The following is a 21,571-nucleotide window of genomic DNA, read 5'->3' as shown; positions in this document are numbered from 1 at the left end:
TGTGAAAACGTTTTCCCTTACCAATTAAGCAAAATGACGGACGAGGGGAATCTTCCAGTCCATAAGCGTCTATTCTATGCAGTTGGCCATTTCTTCAACGATTTATGTGCTTCTATTTGGTTCACATACTTGCTAGTGTATTACAAGAGCGTCCTCGGTTACGAAGACAAATATGCAGGTATTCTACTGCTCATCGGTCAAATTGCAGACGGCATCTGCACGCCTCTCATCGGACTGGAATCAGACCGGACAGCAGGGTGTGGATCGTATGGGAAAAGGAAGACTTGGCATTTAGTGGGTAAGACTGCTGTGACCCACGCAAACCACTCCACAACCACTTTTTAAAAATCAAGATGATTTGAAAATTGAAAATTTGAAGGACTACAGCAACCACAACCCTTTCTTTTTCTTGTAGGAACTTTATGTGCCATTGTATCCTTCCCGTTTCTGTATAACCCGTGCATTGGGTGTGAGGGACGACCACCAAACTGGGTGGCCATCATCTACTACAGTCCCTTCCTAATTGTTTCCCAGTTTGGATGGGCAGCCGTCCAGATATCCCACCTGTCCCTTATTCCAGAGCTGGTCTCCTGCGAACATGCTAAAGTGGAGCTCACTGCATACAGGTAGCCTATAGCCAGTTTTGTAGGCCTGACATAATATTTCTTGGCTCTTATGCAACTTTCATCCTCTTGATCCAAGACATTTTATGTTAGGGCCATAGGCTGTGCTATTTGTTTAAAACGATACCAATAAGGCATTTTGGGGGCTGTCCCCTTGCACGGGTGAGGCATAAATGCAATTGTATGGTGTGCAGTGTGCAGTGAACACTTGAGTGCTGTGTCACAATGACAATGGGAGTTGGAGTTTCCCAGTTGGACTTTCACTTAAAACACATTCTTCAAAAACATTAGACAAAGTTAACTAGTCTTATTTCCAGAGGTGGAAGAAGTACTGAAGTTGTGTACTTAAGTAAAAGTAGAAGTACCCTGCGGAAAAATTACTCAAGTGAAAGTAAAAGTTGTACACCAAAAATGTACTTAAGTAAAAGTCATAAGTACTAACTTTTAAATGTACTTTTTGAGTGCAAAAGTACAAGTATGTCTGCCTACTTGATCCAATAGGAAAAAGTTTCTGCAACGGTTTTCGGTTCTATTTGAACATGGAGTCCTGTTAATGTTTTTTAAAGTATCTTTTCTGTCTGGGTGTCAGTTTGAAAGAGGGGCTTGGTCCCACCTCTCTGCCCGCAGCTGAGGCTACTCAAATATCCACGAAACACAACAGGAAACCTAGGATGAATGTAACTAGTAACAAAGTCTTCTTCTAGAAATGTAAAGTAAAGTAAAAGTAAAAGTCTGCTTTTTTATTTTTTACTTAAGTAAGTACAAATTCCAGAAAGAACTACTTAAGTACAGTAACGAAGTAAAAATACTTAGTTACGTTCCACCTCTGCTTATTTCATAAACCATTCAGAACTGAAGGCCTAATCTATGGAGTTCTATTACTTCATTCTACCATTTAAGAACTTTTCTTTCTCAGCACTTAATTACCTGCATTTGTAACCAAGCACATTCTGTAGCTACCTGTTGTTTAGAGTGATGTGCCGTTTTATTTAGGCTATTGATTTTGCAATACATTTTCTTATTTAGACTTTTGTGCCTTGGGGAACTCAGTTTGGTTTTATTTTAGAAACTTTCCTACAACCTCCATTAAAGTGTAACATGAAATGATTCTCTTGTCCAGAAATGCCTTCACTGTGATAGCTAACATCACTGTGTATGCTGTGGCATGGCTGCTCTTCCACTTCCAAGCTCAGCATGGGGATCCCGATGCCGGTCTGGGCCCTGTTGACATCCCCATTTTCAGGGTAACATCTCTACTCTTACATGCTAAGGGAAAACCAATGTCTTTGTAGTAAAGAGTGACCAGGAGAGTGTACAGAAGTAGACACAAAAGAAAAAGAAAAACTGCCACCCATGAGCTATTAATTATGGTACAGTGGACAAGCTGGTGTAACAACTATGTAATATCCTGTACTAGTTTTGTACTTATCAATTAATTTAGGCTACTTTATTAATTATCATTTTGTGCTTATATAGGCCTACAGTGACTCATATCTCACATGAAAATGTGTACTGCTTTCATGCAAACATGAGTGTCAATTCCATAAAGCCCATGGGCCCATGGGCATGGCAAAGAATGCAAAGCACACACACTCACACACATGGTTAAGTTATGAAGTGGCAAGCCCTATATTAACCACACTGGAATACCAGATGGAATAACCAGATGATTTGGAACATACAGTATGCGGCTTTAGGCTATTCTAGAGTCAGAGTGGCCCACCACTGTTCATCACCTTCATAACGAGGTATACCGTCTCTATCGCGTTATCCATCAGAACCTGATTTTGATCAGCGTGGGCGTGGGCTCCGTCTTCTCCCTGGTCTTCCACCTGGGCACACGTGAGAAGAGCCCAGAGCAGCGAACCCAGGAGGTCAGCGGCGCCAGTCGAGAGGAGGATGGCCTCCTGGGTACCTCCTCCTACCAGTCTCTGGTGACCCCAGCCCCTGCTGAGAGCCCCACACCGCGTCTGCTGCTCAGGTGGAAGGACTGGTTTAAAGAGCCCTCCTTCTATCAGGTGAGTTTCATCACCTGTCAGGGCCAAAAGTGGTCAGTTGGCGGACAATTATTCTCACATATAGTACATGCCACAGAATAAGCATATTTGGACTACCACCAGCTAGAGCTGTACAATAAAACACCCATTGCACAGTGAAATCATAATGATACATTGTTATAATTGCATTTTTATGTTGATATTGATATTGATCATTTCCTTAGCACAGAAATTACATGTAATGGCCCTACTGTGGCGCTAACGGTAGGGCACTCGACTGCTACGCGGCTGACCCGGGTTTGATTCCGACCCGGGTCCTTTGCCGGCCCTTCCCCATCCTTCTCTCCCCACTTGCTTCCTGTCCATGTCTTCACTGTCCTATCGCAAATAAAGGCAAAAATCCCCAAACAAGAGACATGAAACTAGTGGGAGATGGGAAAGGGTCAGGAAATTATCTCACACTTGAATCAATATAGGGTTCCCAGGTTTTAATACAGGGTGATAATGGAGTTAATTGAATTATTGTATAATGAAGTATTGAATTGAATTGGAGGATGATGTAAGACCCATTGCACTTTGTTCATTGTATCTGACATCCATCCATATTGCGTGCAGATTGCCATGCTGTATATGTGCACCAGGCTGATAGTGAACATGTCCCAAGCCTACATCGCCATGTACCTGACCAACACCCTGATGCTTCCCAAGGTAAGCAAACCAAGACACTGATTGCACCAACCACGCACAGAGTGGACTCTCTGGCCACCCTTCTCTTTTTGATATATACCAGTGGTTCTTAACCTGGGGTGCGGGCACCCCCTGGGGATGCGCCAGAGATTTTAGGGGGTGTGCGGAATTTTATTTGTGTTGAGGTTAGGACCAAAATTCTGCTAGCGAACATTATAATTAGGCCAAATCAAAACCAAATTGAATCATATTTTTGGTCCCCATATAAAGACATTGAGGTAGGCTATTAATATCTCAAGCTAGAATCATTGTAATTGTTCACTTCATTTTTTTGAGTGCGTATACACATGTAGAAGTTTGGGCTGGGGGTGCACGGCTTGTTTTGGGCACAGATAAGGGGGTGCGTTAAGAAAAAAGGTTAAGAACTGCTGCTATATACTACAGTACATGTGCATGCTGCATATTTCATGCAGTACACCTGCCACTGTCTTTGTGTAATCTCAGAACTCCATAGCTACTATTCCACTGGTGATGTACGTGAGCGGATTTGTAACGTCTCTTATTATGAAGCCCATCAGCAAGCGAATCGGCATCAGTGTGAGTACACTCTCTTCATATGACGTATCCTCTGTCTTGTGTGTGTGTGTGTGTGTGTGTGTGTGTGTGTGTGTGTGTGTGTGTGTGTGTGTGTGTGTGTGTGTGTGTGTGTGTGTGTGTGTGTGTGTGTGTGTGTGTGTGTGTGTGTGTGTGTGTGTGTGTTGCTCCTCCCTACGCACATACACTGAACTTAGCACATGTCCAAGTTCATGTATGCTAGCACATCTCTATATGATTTTTTTTGTCCTGTGTTGATTGATAAAGTGTGTTTTTCCCAGATTTCTTCAATGAATCCATGAATGACTAAATAGATGAATGAATGAATGAATGAATGAATGAAGCAACGTACGTTTATCTGAAATTTACATTTAAGCATGGCGGGGTCACTGGCAAGCCTGTTCACTATTTGCTGGAAATATTCAACTACATCATAACAGCATTGCTATGACATTACACAGAGCCTTAAGTAACAGATTAAGACATAGCCATTGCAATTTTGGTGACAGTAAGTTTATAACAAAGGCTCTGCGCTAAAGGGTTGATTTCAAGCACATCTCTTGTTCTCCTGCTGCATCATCAGATGACCTACTTGGTGGGCCTTGTCCTGATTGTAGCGTTTGGCCTGTGGATCCTGCTGGACAAGAGCATGGGCAGCCGCATATATGGAGGAGCTGTTCTCCTGGGCTCTGGCTGCTCCGTTATCCTCATCATGTCTCTGTCTCTGACCTCCAGGCTCATTGGTGAACAAACGGTTAGCATCCACTTTACTCTGTCTGCACTTCTGGTGTTTGCCATGCTAGCATATAATATGACTTTGACAAGCTTGCCAACCGGTCCATTGTTTTTGTCTTTTCGTTTTTGATCTGCAGCAAAGTGGAGCCTTTGTGTTCGGGGCAATGAGCCTAACTGACAAGGTCTCCAACGGCCTGGCCATGATGCTCATTCAGTCCTTATATCCTTGTCCGTAAGTATAAGATACATACTGCTGCTATGAGGCCTTCAATCAATAAGATTCATTATTTTACATCACCATGCTACTTCTGTTCTGCCACTACATCATTCCACAAAATACCAGAGATGTGGACTTGTGACTTGTGACTTGGACTGACTTGTGACTTGAGTCACAAATGACTCGACTTGAGACTTGACTTGCCAATATTAGGAATGACTTGTGACTTGACTCGACTTGTACGCTATTGACTTGAGACTTGACTCGACTTGACAGTTTTAGCTTGCAATGACTTGCAATAGCGTTCCAAGTCAATGAATATATATATTTTTTGCATATGTGTGTGAAAAAAATGCCTGCAAGAAAGAAAAACTAAAAGATTTCCCTTTAGCCATAGCCACAAACAATGCTAAAAAAAACATGGTCAATTGTGGATTGCATGGTCACCCAAAAAAACAGGAAAGCTTGTTTGCAGCCGTGGTGTAATGGTTAGGGAGTTGGACTGAAGATCACAGAGTTGCAGGTTTGAATCCCACCCTTAGGCCCACCTCTCCCTACACCTCCATCCATGACTGAAGTGCCTTTGAGCAAGGCACGAGGCACCTAACCCCACATCGCTCCAAGGACTGTCACCAATATGTGCGTTGGATAAAAGAACAGTTAAGTGTAATTTAATGAATAATTACAAACCGTGGTAAAACCATGGTTAGTTTTTAGAGTAAAACCATGGTTCAATTTATAGCTAAACCTAGTCAAACCAAAAACCAATGCCGAACCATGCTCAAAAAAACTGAAATCATGGTATACCATGGTCGATTTTCGTAAGGGACATGACTGGCGAAGGGGGACATGCAAAGCAGTGTGGAGAGGTAATAAATGTATGATTAGATTAGATTAGATTGCCTTTATTGTCCCAGAGGGAAATTTGTTTTCACCACCGTCAAAGACATGTTACAAGCCAACATTAAGACATGAAACAGATAGCAGTACACTATTGAAATACACAGGGACAAACATAAGGACATCACATGCAATATACTGTACATTCATACATATAGACATACTCACACCTTCATACACACATTCACCTGTACATGCACACTCCAACACATATACTCATACAACATTCTATATACATTAAATGCACAACCAGGGGGGGGGACCATACAGGGTTATTGCGGTAGGTTGTTCAGTGCTGTGATGGCAGATGGGATAAAGCTTTTGCTAAAACGTGCTCGTCGCCATCTGAGAGACCTATACCTCCGTCCTGATGGGAGCCGTGTGAAATGATGATGAAGAGGGTGTGTGTGGTCTCTGATTATTGACTGTGCTAGACGTGTGACAGCTTTGAGGTTGAGATCAGTTAGATTCTGTGTGGGGTGGCGAGTGATTTTGGATGCAGTGTGTGTGATTTTAGTGAGTTTGTTCCTGCAGCTGGTGGAGAGCATGTTGTAAAAACAGGGTGAGCAGTACACTAGGATGGGCTGTATGATGCTGGAGTACAGGTGGGAGAGGAGATGAGGGGCGACAGAGAGGGTGGAGAGTTTACGGATCACATAAAGTCTCTGTTGAGATCTTTTGTGGATGTTGGTGACATGTGCATCAAAAGTGAGTTTATTGTCTATAGTGAGTCCAAGGTATTTGAAGTGACTGACCTGTTCCACTCTCTGGTTGTTGATGGAGGGGTGATAGTGGGTGATAGTGTGTTGTGAAAGACCATTTCCTTTGTTTTTGTTACATATGACCAAAAGTAATTGTTAATATTGCACATTAAATGCAAGGTGACTTGTTAAGGATTTGGAAAAAATAAGACTTGGACTTGACTTGGCTTTGGCACGACTTGGACTTGGACTTGACTTGGTCAAATGTGTCGTAACTTGTGACTTGACTCTGACTTGATTGGAAGGACTTGAGACTTACTTGGACTTGCAAATTAGTGACTTGGTCCCATCTCTGCAAAATACCATGCCAAGTATTGATTCCTTTGCCCAATCAGTGTAAAAAAAGTATATTTTTGGAATTCAAAATATTTTAAAATATTTGTATGTAAGAATATAACAATGCATTTACCTTAGGAAATATACAGTATGATACTTTTTTGAGGAGTAGGCCTACTTGTAGTTTATAAAGTACAGTTAATTCAGTTGTGTACGTGGTATCAGTGTTAAGTTGTGAACCTGTGCCCTGGTCTGCCCTCCACGTGTAGGCCTTCTACAGTCTGTCCTGCCTGTGTGTGGTTCTACCACTATGTCATGGTGAGTGTGTCTGGAGGCATGGCTCTAGTGGCTGCCCTGTCGCTGGCTACCCTCTTCATCTGGCCTGTCAAGATTCGCCAGGGTGAGTAATGCAACGAGGCACACACACACACACACACACACACACACACACACACACACACACACACACACACACACACACACACACACACACACACACACACACACACACACACACACACACTACTTAGGAAACCACACTACACTACAACACTTCCTCTGTGTGTTGCGTTCCCTTACCCTGACTCATGGCCATGGTATCGCTGCAGGCCACATGACCACACTGCTAGTGCCATGGGAGCCCACAGAGTTAACTGATTTCAATTTGTCTTGTTCTATGATGCATAGGGAGGTGGACTTCTAGAGCATCTAGACAGCTGAGGAGAAAATTACACAGGAGGCTCTTAAACTGCCTTAGTATCTTAGATTTAAAGGGAATGCACTGTAAAACATTTCAAGCCAGTTAAACGTAAAAAAAGTTAGCCGGTATCAGAGACATGTCACCACCATGATCAGAAATGCTTTGTTGTGGCGTTTTATTATGACATATGCTATGAAGCCCCACCCATTTATTTGTGAAACATAATATATATTATTATAATTCATAATTTATAAATTATAAACATAATTATCTTTTCAACGGACCTAGTTAAAGTGGGAGGTGTTTTCTGTCAATGCTGCTTGAAGTGCTGAGGAGACCCTGTGTACAACCTCCTGCCCCTTCTTATCTTCCTCCTCCATTCTCATCACTGCTCCCCTTTGCCTCACTTGCCACAGTGCAGTACTATTAGGAGAAGAGTCCCCAGGTGCTCTCCATCCCCAATCTGGACCTTTGTTTCCTCTGGACATCTGTAACATTTGATGTCTTTCCTTGTTTAACTCCAGACTGCACAAAATGGTTGCTACTTAATTAGACCTATGATAATTAACCCTCATTCTACAGCCTGATTTATTATCATCGACTTTCAAATCTCTTTTCAAGACTTGGTCTGACCATACCATAACGATTAATGTTTCCCAAACACTATGGTTGACCCGCCTCCCTCTGTTTGCTACAGGTTGAGACCAGAAAAGGCTGTGCCAAGCTTAAACCAAAAATGTTCTTAGTCCCAATAGAATGTCTCTGCTTAAACCACGTTACTGCCTTGAACAGCCTCCATCCAGGGCCGTTGGTGCTGCTCAAAATTGATCGGTTCCCGACAAAGTGGGTGGAGTTCCTGATTTCTCCAGAGCTCAGACACTATATTTGTATTGCTCCTGGCCTGACTAGTAGCAACACTGAAGGTGTTGCGTCACTAGGAGGGCGTGGCCTGGCTACTCCGTCTACGTAAAATTTTGTTTTAATTTAGTGCAGGCCGGTGTGCAGCAGATGAGTCCATGTAGCACCATGCATAAAGAAAACATTTGTTTCACCTAACTGTCAGCATCTTACAAAGCAGTGTCTTACAAGGCATAGTCAGTTGAGGGACAATGTTGTAACTGACTCTTTCTCTCTCCCTCTCTCTCTCTCTGATTTCTACAGAGTGGCTTGTGTGAAATACGTACATGTGGTAGATTAGATATGACCATAACCAGTGTGGAGATGGTTGTCGCAATGTCACATACAGCAGGCAGTTGGTCTCATTTATTACCCAAAGTGTTCCTAACCCTTAATGATTGATGTTAGCCTCTCATGAAATGATGGTAAGTGTGTGTTTTTTACCCGAAATTATGACTATTAATAGTTACTAATATTAGTACGTTTCTAAGTAAGGTGGCAGTCACAGCCCAAGCCAGTTCTGCCCTGTTCCACAGACGACTCCACACAGCACAGTGCTCACATTGGTAGTTGAGCCTTGTGAATGCAACTTCTTCTCAACGCTCACAGAGAATGTTCAAGAAAATAGTATGTGTATTGTATAAGTCTGGTTTCTCCAAATACCTCTCTGCATTGGCCAAATTATTAGAATGCCAAGCTAAGGACTGACACAGAGGCAAACACAAGCATCCTTTTTTTTAACTCATTACGTGTCTGTAAAAGTAGGCTATACTGTGAGATTGGAGTTTTGCAGTTGATTACAAAAATGCTGCCCTCTGTCCCCGCAACTGACGCATCACCTTCCAAGATTGACTTCATAAGCATTTTTTTTGTTCATTTAGAACCACTGTATTATTTTCTGTGATGCGTTATGTATTGTGTTGCTGTTTTTTTGTTTTATGATATCTAACTTCAATCATTTTTGGAAAGGCATGTCCATCCACTGCCTCATGTAACCAAGAGATTCAAAATGTTTTCCTTACATATACTGTATGGTGTATATTGTGTCTATATACTGTTTACATTTTCTGGTTAAAACCAATTACTGGTTAGATATTATTCATATCCAAGTAGTGGTAGTCGCATTACAAATGGAAGCCACAAAACATGTTTTGGTATGCCTCCTTGGGTGCTCTGTGGAAGTGGGGAAACTAACTGAAGATGCAAAACGGGAGGAAATCCAAGGCACTGTCCTTAACACAAAGTTAAAAAGCCTTCATTACATTGGCTTGATATTAAACCTTATTTAAAAGACCCCAAAATGGAGGCCTACTCAGTACACATGGAGATAGTGGATGGCTTCCATACTTATTCCTCCTGCAGTAGATGGCATCTCCTTATTCTTGCAGTACCAGCAATCCTTAATTCTTAAGCCCCTCATACATGCACAGAAATGTGCACTTGGGCCCTACCATGGCTCTAACAGTAGGGCACTGGGCTGCTACTCTGACAACCCGGGTTCGATTCTGGCCCGATTCCTTTGCCAAACCATCCCCATCTCTCTTTTCCCACTCGTTTCCTGTCAAATCTCTCCTATCATAAATAAACTAATAAAAGACCAAAAATGTAAAATGAAAAAAAAAAAGAACGTGTACATGCATGCACACACACGTCCAGAGGCATTACACACACACACACACACACGCACACACACACACACACACACTGATCTAAAGCTACAGTATAGTAGCTGCCATTCTGTTTATCTGTGGCTGCAGCTGCAGCAGTGTGGTGTCCAAGCCCAGCCAGCTTCCTGTCTCAGTCCACTGAAGTGGTCTCATGAAATATGCTCTATCCTGTCGCCCTCACAGGTCTTCCTGTTATGAACGGAAAGGAGACGGCATATGGCACTCTGGACAGGTCTGCTGCGGACTGAGGGCCCTTTCTCACCCCGGCCCGCTGATTAAGTATCACTGACTTTGCCACTGTGCCCATGCAGTGATGTCGACTGGTTGTCCCATGTGTACATGGGAAGAGGAAATTAGATCCCTTTTTTAGCTTCTCCATCTGGTTAAGCAGTGTGGCACACCGCTAACACGAGACAAGTTTGTGACGAAACTGTTTCTGTGTGGAGGAGCGAGGACATCACTGACACAATATTTAAACACCAGTGGTCATTAGTACAGTGCATTTAAATTTTTTTGACTGACCACTTGTCAGAGTATTTTTTTACACGGTTTTGATTACGTGAGCTTTTTATTTGTGTTTTTGTAATATACAATTGCTTTAGGTACCGATTTATAGATTGACATTGTCAAATAATTTCTGGACATTCACATTTGGACATTCTGACATTCAGATTTGAAGTACATTCATTTTTATGTCTTGATTTACTTGCTTTCAGGTACTTCTTTTTTCAAATCATGTGAAACGAGAAGATGTGTTGATGTACGCACCGGTATTTAAGTGTATGTATGTTATCTTGCAAGAATGCCTCAACAGTAACACGTTTCCATGATGGTACTGTAAGTGCTATGGTACATATGGCACTTTTTTTGCACACTTTATCTTGTCGGAGAAGACCCTTATGTCACTGACCAGAGGGGTAAAAACCAATAAAACAGCACACTCATTGCAAAAAAGGTCAGTGTGCACAAGTTTTATAGTTTTGTTCTTTTGGAAAGTGCTATAGTAAAAGCACATGTGTGTAAGCACTGGACGTCAGGACCTCTCTTGACCTCTTGTTAACATGTCATAGCACGACAGTATCACATGATCCCGTGAGTCCCTGAAGAAAAGATGTGTGGGAATTTATTTGGCATACACAAGTTGCCTTGCAAAATTACCCACACCCTCCCACTAAAACTTACCACTTCTCATATAGCTTCCTCGTTTCTTATGATCCAGAAATGCAGGCAAGATGCAGTCAATTATGCTTTCATTTCAGAGATCCTTGCATGTTATTGCCCAAACTCTACAGTCAGACAAACATCAACAGGTGAGGAACCCTGGAAACATAAACGTCAACAGCGTTAGCAGTAGGATTTTTATAGCATATAATCATACATAACTGTGATTTAATATGCTTTAGAGGAAAGACAGAAAAGAGAGAAGAAAAATATTACAGAAAGTAGGCTATTATATGGGTTATTATACCTTTAGGACATGGTATTACGAAAGGCAGTGGGTATGAAATAGAATGAATGAGTGATACTACACACATTGATTAAATGAATGACGAAGTACAGTTGGAAGATAAAAGTTGATTGGAGGAAGATTAAGAGAAGAATGAATGAGTGAATAATAAAAGAATAAAGAACGAATTTGAGTATGCTGTACTTTTCTTTACATAACAGTCAAAATTTCACTTTGTGCAGATGCCCGCCGGCAGGTCTGTTCACTATTTGCGGAAAAGACTTGTACATCACAACAATATTCATATAATAGTAACAGATTGTGACTTGGTCATTGCAATTGTTGTGACAGTAGGGTTATACTGTAACATAAGCTTGGCACAGGCCCTGCTGTGACCAACTGCTAGGGCACTCGTCTACCATGCGGCCGACCCGGGTTCGATTCCTGGCCCGGGTCCTTTGCCCTCCACATCTCTCTCCCCATTTGCTTCCTGTCCACCTCTCAAACTGTCCTATCATTAAGAAAAGTCATAAAAAATTTCAAAAAAAATATCTTTAAAAAAAAGACTTGGTCATTACAACTTTGGTGACAGTAAGGTTATACGATTGGCACAAAGGGGTTAAAGATAACACACAGTGCACACAATTTAAGTCACACTTGTTGCTTGGAGTGTAGCCTACCATCTGCTGGTTCTTATTCTTCCGGGCAAAACACACCCACAGACATCAGAACCCCTTCATCTTTTGTTTGGATTCCTGTGATCTCCATCCAGCCCTCATACAAAACTATGAGTCATCAACATCTGGGAAGACACCTTAATTAGATATGGGAATGAAAAAAAAAAATGGTTATGAAATAAAATCAACAGAAACGAATTATAATGAGGGAAAAGGGAAAAAAACCCAGCCAGAGCCCTGTAATCACTCCACCTCCCACACTCAATCAGATGGAACTAACTGGAGGGCCGCCCTGCCATCTCGTCTCCCTGAATGAGCGGAGCCGAGCTGAGTAGAGCAGCCCAGCGCAGTACAGTACAGCGCCGTGTGCCCCCCACCGAAGTGTTTAGAAATGTGGTCGGGGGTAATTTGAAGAGCAGGCGTCATCACCGCTTGTTAGAGGCACCGCTAATTGGAGTTTGGGCAGGGAGGCCCAGGGCTGGGTGGAGGCGGTCCGTGTGTGTGTGTGTGTGTGTGTGTGTGTGTGTGTGTGTGTGTGTGTGTGTGTGTGTGTGTGTGTGTGTGTGTGTGTGTGTGTGTGTGTGTGTGTGTGTGTGTGCGCTGCAAGTGACCCAGGTTTGCAGTGGTGTTGTGTGATGTGCTGTGGTGTGGCATAGTGTTGAGGAAGGGCATGGGGATTATGTGGGTGGGGACCTGGTATAGTTTCATGTGGATATGACACCGCAGACTAACCTAGGTGAGGGCGCTGCTACAGTTGGCACTGGTATGGTGAGCCTATACACTGTAAAACATTGCTCCCAGTTAAACAAGAAAAAGTAAGTTGCCCTTGAGTTCAGTTAAGTTAACTTACACATTTATAAGCAGCAGCTTGCCTATTTTACAGTGTTTATGAATCAGGCTATATCTAGGTCTAGACTTGTCTGATCGGGTGTAAATTTGGTCTAAATGATGTGACAGGTCAATTTACATTTCCATAGTAACCTACTGTTCCCATAGATCTGTTAAACCAGAGACGACATAGAGTTGTAGAAAAGTGTAACTTTCCTGTCTGTTTCTCATCTATTCAGGTCATAGGAGTCAAATGAGTGCTGTTCTAAGCAACTAGACGTCTTTTCATCTTGGCTTCAAGCTCCAAAATGAAGTCCAGCTGCTCATGTATGTAGTTCCTACATGACAATAGTTTGTTGATGATTTTGAGGTTGATGCCAGAGGGGCAGGGGCTTACTGTATGTGATCCTATCCTTCCCTCTAGAAACTGGATGCCAATGCCATACATACTGACTATAGAGGTTGCACAGGGACATGAATACAAACTCAACATTACCAGATTAAGATTAGTGTGGAAAAACGTGTACACTGCCCACGGAAACAAGCTGATTGAACATGTAACTTATATTTATGCCCCTTGCGTAGGTGGGAAATGTTGGAAAAACACATAAATTACACACTGTAAGCATGTGTATTGCATAGATAAACTGCTACTCTACCATGTTACAATGGGTAAACAAACAATAAGGGCATGAGATACTGGAGGAGGCTGGAAACATCTGGGTTGCCCCCCCCCCCCATAGGCAGTTCTGGAAAGGGGGTCAGGGTGGGCAAGAGCCCCTGTAGACTTACTCCTAGCCCCTACTGAACATCCAATAATTTGAATATTAATTTGAAATGAAAATACATGAAAAGTTAAACCTAAAATGAAGGATATAAATAGAACATTATCCTGTTTGTATGTCCTGCCATTATTTGTGCCCCCCACCCCAACCACACAATGCCCCCACCTCTTCCCTTGTCATGTTGGTCTAGAACTGCCACTTGGTGCCCCATTCATTCTAATGAGGCACTATGCCGGAATCCTCATTTGACATTCTAGAAAGGACCAACAAAATTACCCCAACAAAGTCTTTTAGGCATTCATGGCCTGTAGATATTATTCCTAAATATCTGTTTGGTTTGTTTTGCTTAAAAAAAAACCCCAGGAATGTAGTCTTCTGCTGACCACAAATATTTGTTGATTTACAAAAGAGAGACTACATTTTCTAATTTATGGTAACAAAATGGCAAGTTTGCCTTGCACATACATCTCTTGACCAGTACCTTAAGAAGTCTCTATTTTAAAACCCAGAGTGATAATAAAAAGACAGTGATACCCAAAGATTTGCGACTATATTTGTCGTGGTACCATTTCCCAGCAACAGTCAAGTCCTTTTTCTGTGCCATATGATCATATTGCTCTACCCGAGGAGGTCATCCAACAATTGCCTCTACAAATTGTGTAATTACAGTCAACATCTGATACACTGTAGCATACTTCATAACTTATAAACAGCAACTTGACATTTGTTGGTTTCACTACATAACACAATGTGGCGGCTGCCTCCTCCTCCATCCGGCCTCTCTGGGGACTGAATATGCGTTGGCCTGCGTGCCGCTCAGACATTAGCTAGGGATTTCTTCCATCGCCACGGCCGGGCAGAGAGATCGCGAAGACGGCTTCAATAACATGGCCACGCGCTCAATGACAGAGCGAGGAAAAGGCTCTCCTCTCCTGCTTACTGGAAGTAAGATGCAAATGTTGTCTGTGCTCGACTAACCCCTCCTATGTAGCGGATAAAAATACTCCCTTGGATTTGATTCTGGGCCCAGAGAAGCGCCTGCGTCTGCCTCACGGGCCCAGCTGGAGGCTGGAGTATTAGAAGCACGCAGGCATGCTCCCAGCTCCCCAGAGGATAGTGTGGCTCTCCTGGAATGTCAATTTTAGACTTTAATTCCATAATTCAAATGGTGAAATGGTGCTGGCAGCCCGGGACCAATAGTTTGGTGGTTTCGACCAAAAAGCTGAGGACTACCTTCGTCGGGTATTCTCCTCTCAGCTTTCTGGCAAAAAGGGTATTTTCAGTGTTTCTAAAACAACAGTTAGCCCTCAAGATGAACTACTGGAAACCTCTTGTGTGGGCATGTGGCGGCTGCATTTCTTAACTTTTTTTCCCTCCTCCCTACTCGTGCAACTGGTTTCTAATGCTTTTCAATGTCACGGCTGGTCAGAAAGACCAGAGCACTGCTTCACACAATAGGAGTGGTGAGACACTGACCACAGCATTACCCGCACTGCTCTCTCGATCGAGATGACCGAAAAGTTTATGGTGAAGGGAATTAAAGAAGGCGAAAAGGTTACAGCACGAGAGGGTGTCATTACGCTTCCTAGCAGAGGGACGCATTGGAGAATGATGATTCACTGGGGGACTTTGAGTGAGAGAAGATTTCAACCCAAGTAGGCAGATCAGTTGAGGCCAGGCCCTGCCGTGGCTAAACGGTGGGGCACTCGTCTGCCATGTGGCTGACCCGGGTTTGATTCCCGGCCTGGGTCCTTTGCCGGCCCTTCCCCGTTTCTTTCTCCCTGCTCGTTTCCTGTCAGTCACCACCTTCACTGTCCTGTCGTAAATGGGGTCAAAAAGACCAAAAGAAAGATTTTTTTTTGTAAAAAAGATTAGTTGAGGCCAACGCCAGGCCAATGCAAGTCCATATCAAGTCCAGATGGAAACCAGCCCACTGAGGAGGAGGATCACAGAACAAGAATCATCTATGTCACCACAACAGCCAGGCCCATGTTACCATGGGTTGCCGACTTGTGATCTGTCCTCGTGTGAACATGCAGTTCTATATAGTATATATCGAGTATGGAGGCCTGTTCTCATAGACATGACTGTCATGCCAGGGTCAACACACAGGGTCACACACACACACACACACACACACACACACACACACACACACACACACACACACACACACACACACACACACACACACACACACACACACACACACACACACACACACACACACACACAGCCTTTGACAATTTTCTATCACGGCAACATGTTAGACAATAAAGCTTTTGAATCTTGAATCTTAAGAACAGGCTAGTGAGGGGGACTGCCTGTACGTTTCTGTGTCACCTGGTACAGTACTTGTAAAACTCTTTGGAGAAGGTGTAGGGGTAGGAGTGTTCTAGACTCCTAGTGATGCAACAGTAAGGCCAGGAGCAATACAAATGTCATTTCTGAGCTCCAGAAAAATCGGGAACTCCTCCCACTTTGTTGGGAAGCAAACAACCAGTTGCAAACCAAGGGAGTCGGGTCAAGCATGCCGTTTGGGAAATATTAATTATTATGCTCTTGGTAAGGCCAAGTCTCGAACAGATTTGAAAGTCGATGATAATCAGGCTAGGAGTGTTACCCCTGTTCCTTGGACTCAGTGTGCAGTAAGACACCCCTACATTCCCTTCACTTTAATGATGTGCCTTCATGATGTTAGTGTTCAGTTGTTTGCAAGACTGAAACCCTGTGTGGAAGGGTGAGGTGCTTTGCTTCCCGAAAAGAGATCCCAGCAAATTGGTTTACGTTTTCATTCGTCTTTGACATGTTGCCAGTCATAGCAAGTCAATCTCTGTCCATCCGTTCTTTGCTGTGGCATCTGGCCTCTTGTCTCACTGTCGCCATGCATCTGTGGAGAAAATAGTGCAGTTTCCCCACTGTCAACCAGCAACAGCTGCGCATAGTGGCTTTCTGGGGACATCAATTCAACATCCTGATAGCAATAGAGAGAATGACCTTTGAATTAGATTTTTGCACGACCTTTTGCCTCGTGTCACAAGGCCAGGGCCCACAGGAAAGGAGGATAAAGATGGACGTACACACATAGTCATCCGAAATAGGAGAAAGTTGTTAGATATGCAGTTATAGCGTGACTTGTGGTCATTCCAGTAGGCTATCAACTTAGTTCTTGGCTCCTATTTTAAAATCGGTGTTTCAAGAATGGCAATGACCAATTGAACAGTATTACTGTATAATAGTCTCAGGCCTATCATAACAGTGTGTATGCAGGTTTCCCCCCTCAATTAGCTACTTTATTTTTTTTTAAATTATTATATTTTTTGTTACACAGGATTACTACTATGATCCACTGTATAGCAAGAGTGGTTGAAATGCTTCTGCGATAACAGCTGTCACAACCTTTGTTCGAGTTCAGATTCAGAACATATTCAGTGTCATTGGCTAAACAGACTGAAAGCTGTAGGCCTAGTTGACAATTTGGTGATGCGTCTTTTATTTTATTTTATTTTTTTTAAAGAAGTCATAATTAGTGGGTGGACATGTCACAACCACCAATACTTTAAGAAGACCAACATCCCCGCCAATATTTTTTTAAAAATTATTTCTGTTGCAATTTGCAACAAATGGGTGATACATTTTAGCGGTGCCAGAAGAAACCAACATGGAGGAAGCGCAGGCCGGTCTTTGGCACAGCATGTTCTGAGATGACAAGTGAGTTTTCTGAGAGCACACAACTCGGTAGGAAACACACACTTAGCCTATGCTACTAATTAGGTCTTAGAATTGTTTGATATTCAAAGTCAAATGAAGTTTGTCCTATTTATTTTGTAATTTAGCTCTACCGACGATGCCATCAAAACGGGAAAAGAAGCTATTTCACCAGAGGGTAAGTACTGTAGCTATGCCCAGATGTTATTCACTTGTAGTAGGCTAAAGTTTCTCAAACAATGCAACCTTATAATATTATTAATTGAAGTGCTGTTATCGCTACGTTGTTACTTCTGGGGCCTAGCTTGTAGCCAGCTAATTGACAACTATTACTTTATGGAAGCAGTCAAACAATGAAACCAGACAATGAAAGTGAAGGCCTATAGAAAAAAAGACATCTGCCTGTTGTGTGAAACAAGTAGCCTAACTGTGTGGTGGTGCTACTGTCACCACCTGATGTCAACCAGTCTTCTCACTCAAACAATAGGCCTACCTACAGTTGAGGACGATATTATTAGCCTCCCTCCTGAAATTATACATTTCTCTTGATGACAAAATTATTAGCCCCCTGATCATCAATAGTCAATATGACGCCATTTATTAACCAAAACTGACAACAGGCACTTTGATCAGTTGTTACCTAGGTTGGCACATGCCCCACTAGGGATTTTGGCCCATTTCTTCACTGCAAAGTGTTCTAGCTGGTCCAAATTGCATGGATGCTGAGCATAGACATTTGCCACAGACTCTCAGTGGGATTGAGGACTGGACTTTGAGCGAGTCATTCCAGTATCATGGTTTATAGTGTCCTTGAAGAACCTCTGAACTAACTTAAATGTTTACTTTGGGTTATGTTGTTGGAGGACCCAGCAATCCAGATCCAGACCCAGACTCCCTGTGTCTGAGGCTGAATAACAGTCTAAAAACTTGATGCCCCCAACACTATGTGTAACTGTGGAAACTGCTTAGTCTCATTAGACCAAATAAGCATTGGACAACCTGCCTAGATGATTGTTATTGGCCTGGCCTCACCTGGAGTTTTTATTTCAAGAAAGACAGCTGTTAGGGCTTGTCATCATATTGGGCTTTGGGGCCATCATCACAGAAGAACCCTTTTACTAAAGGTGGTGCATATCAGAGTGTTATTGAGCTTTGCCTATGAACATTTGAAAGTCAAAAATTAGTTTTGAAAGTCTCTACTTTCATCTGATGAGATTCAATTCCACCTGCTTTGATGCATGAATTTTCCTTCTGTCAGGTGAAGAAAGGGATAGTCCTTAAAACTTTTTATTATATGGTTGTGACGTCATCTGTCGAATGCTCCATTCATTTCAACGGGGCTCCCCAACGTTCGGACGTCTGTTATTTTTCGATAACGGACGGGTTGGTCTATAACAGACCGCTGTCAATGGCAACAAGACTTTTCACTGCTAAAGCGACTTTTCAACAAGACTCTAATCAGCTGCTGTGATGGCTACCGCTGTCAATGGCAACAAGACGTTCGCTGCTAAAGCCACTGGCTTGTAGGCTATACAAGTCAGTGGCTAAAGCGAATGTTTCATATCACTCCGCAGGGGGTCCGGTCTTTTGTCACTCTAATCAGCTGCTGTGATAGACAACACCTGTTGTCCTAGCTACCTAGCTGTTGCCTAGCGGTGTTCCACAACGGCACTGTTTTGTTTTGCGCAGCAACAATCTTAACATTAAATAGGCCTAGGTCTAAAGAAATGTCCCCGCCATGTGTGAATCATTTAAGTATATCCATATAATAAGCGGGTTAACTTTCGGCGAGTCGGTCGCTTTGTGGAATAGCAGCACTTCAGAGAGAACAAGACCCCTCCGCTCCGCGTCGGGGTCTAAAGATTCTCTCTGTCGTGCTGCTATTCCACGGTAGCGACCTTCTCGCCGAACGTTAACCCTTACATAACATGGTTTCCACAATTAAACATGGTGGTGGAAGCACCATTATGTGGCAGCCTCAGCCACAGGAAACCTTGTTTGGGTGTATGGCACCATAAAAACAGAAGATTATGATAGAATGTGGAAGGTGACCATGCAAAAATATGCTCATAGAGGAAGCTAAGATCTTCACTGGATCTTTCAATAAGATAATAACCCAAAACTTTCATCCAAAATTGAATGAATGTCCATCCTCAACATCCATGCAATTTGGACCAGGTTAACTATTTGCAATGAAAAAATTGCCCAAAATTCCTGAATTCATAAATGGCACTCTATTGACTATTAATGATAAGGGGGCTAATAATTTTGTCATTGCCATTTTTACCCTTTTTTGTTTGAATTCATTGTGAAAATGGAAAAATCCAAATTCAACTCATTGGACATTATCTCCATCAGTGTATTTGTTTCCAGAATAACAGAAACGGTTCATAATGGTCATTCTCACTGAGAAATCAAGAGAGATGTGTAATTTCAGGAGGGGGGCTAATAATATCGTCCTCAACTGTACCTACATGAGGAAGCCGTCACACGTGCAAAGACGGCTATGCAGCATAAAACAGTCCATCTGCACAGTGTGGGTCTTTGCTGGTGTGGACACACAACACACACACACACACACACACACACACACACACACACACACACACACACACACACACACACACACTGAACTATTTATATCCCCGAAACGCGGAGCGTCGGGGATGTAATGGTTTTGCGTGTGCCGCCGCGTCCGCGTCCGCCGCGTCCGCCGCGTCCGCCGCCCCGTAAGGTCTTTCGTGTTAACGCGATAATTTTTGAACAGATGTTTGGATTTGTCCCAGATTTTTTGGGTGAATGCTCTAGGGCAGGTTCATGAACTGATTCGAGTTTGGAGGTCAACACTTTCAAGATGGCTGAATTCAAGATGGCCGAATTTTTGTTTGGCCCTTAACTTCTGACTGGGTGGATGGATTTCTCCCAGATTTGGTGTGTTAATGCTCTAGGGTAGGTTCATGAACTTATTCGAGTTTGGAGGCCAACACTTTCAAGATGGCTGAATTCAAGATGGCCGAATTTTTGTTTGGCTCATAACTTCTGACCAGTCGGATGGATTTGTCCCAGATTTTTTTGGGTGAATGCTCTAGGGCAGGTTCATGAACTGATTCGAGTTTGGAGGTCAACACTTTCAAGATGGCTGAATTCAAGATGGCCGAATTTTTGTTTGGCCCATAACTTCTGACTGGGTGGATGGATTTCTCCCAGATTTGGTGTGTTAATGCTCTAGGGTAGGTTCATGAACTTATTCGAGTTTGGAGGCCAACACTTTCAAGATGGCTGAATTCAAGATGGACGAATTTTTGTTTGGCTCATAACTTCTGACCAGTCGGATGGATTTGTCCCAGATTTGGTGTTAGTTAATGCTCTAGGGTAGGTTCATGAACTTATTTGAGTTTGGAGGTCAACAGTTTCAAAATGGCGGAATTTTTATTTGGCCCATAACTTCTGACTGGGTGGATTGATTTGCCCGGTACTACCTTATTTTAACAGTTCACCATTTCAGTGAATCTACCATATTAGGTACAGTGTAACAATATTTAATACCATGTAATACTAGTGTAATACCAGTGTAACAATATGCAATACCAGGTACAGTGTAATAACCAGTGTACAATATTTAATACCATGTAATACTAGTGTAATACCAGTGTAACAATATGCAATACCATGTAATACCACTTACACAAAAATACATGATGTAGTACAAAATTGGTACATGGTGTTCCACTGGTATGACATGGTATTAGATATTGTTACAATGGTTATTACACTGTACCTAATGTGGTATATTCACTGTAATAGTGAACCATTAAAACAGTGTTACCATTTGCCCCATTTTTTGCTTCATTTTCACAATAGTCATTTGGTTTAAGCCTATGCACGTCATTGATCTATTTATAGATATTAAATATATTTCTTTAATATTTTGTATTTATCATATACGTTTATGAAAAGGTGGACGGGAGTGGTAGGAATGATGGGGGACTGGAAGCGTCGCGTTTCGGGGATATACCTTAAGCAGTCGAAGGCGACTGCACAGGCAGTCTAGTTATTTAATTTAATTCTGTCC

General features: G+C 42.6%; 1 protein-coding gene across 1 annotated transcript; it reads left to right on the top strand.

Annotated features, from left to right (window-relative positions):
* Window positions 1-11,659, top strand: mfsd12b (major facilitator superfamily domain containing 12b; the record flags this gene model as incomplete). Its single annotated transcript, XM_063202070.1, has 10 exons — window positions 1-298; window positions 416-626; window positions 1,744-1,867; window positions 2,402-2,641; window positions 3,236-3,328; window positions 3,812-3,904; window positions 4,485-4,655; window positions 4,774-4,868; window positions 7,060-7,190; window positions 10,238-11,659. Coding segments are annotated over 10 exons (1,521 nt in total), but the record flags the coding sequence as incomplete, so codon positions are not given.
* Window positions 11,660-21,571: the final 9,912 nt, after the last annotated feature.

The sequence above is a fragment of the Engraulis encrasicolus genome, chromosome 6 (genome assembly GCF_034702125.1).
Source record: "Engraulis encrasicolus isolate BLACKSEA-1 chromosome 6, IST_EnEncr_1.0, whole genome shotgun sequence".
Lineage (NCBI taxonomy): Eukaryota > Metazoa > Chordata > Actinopteri > Clupeiformes > Engraulidae > Engraulis > Engraulis encrasicolus.
Note: the sequence above shows the minus strand (reverse complement) of the source record. Positions and strands in the feature narration are given on the sequence as shown.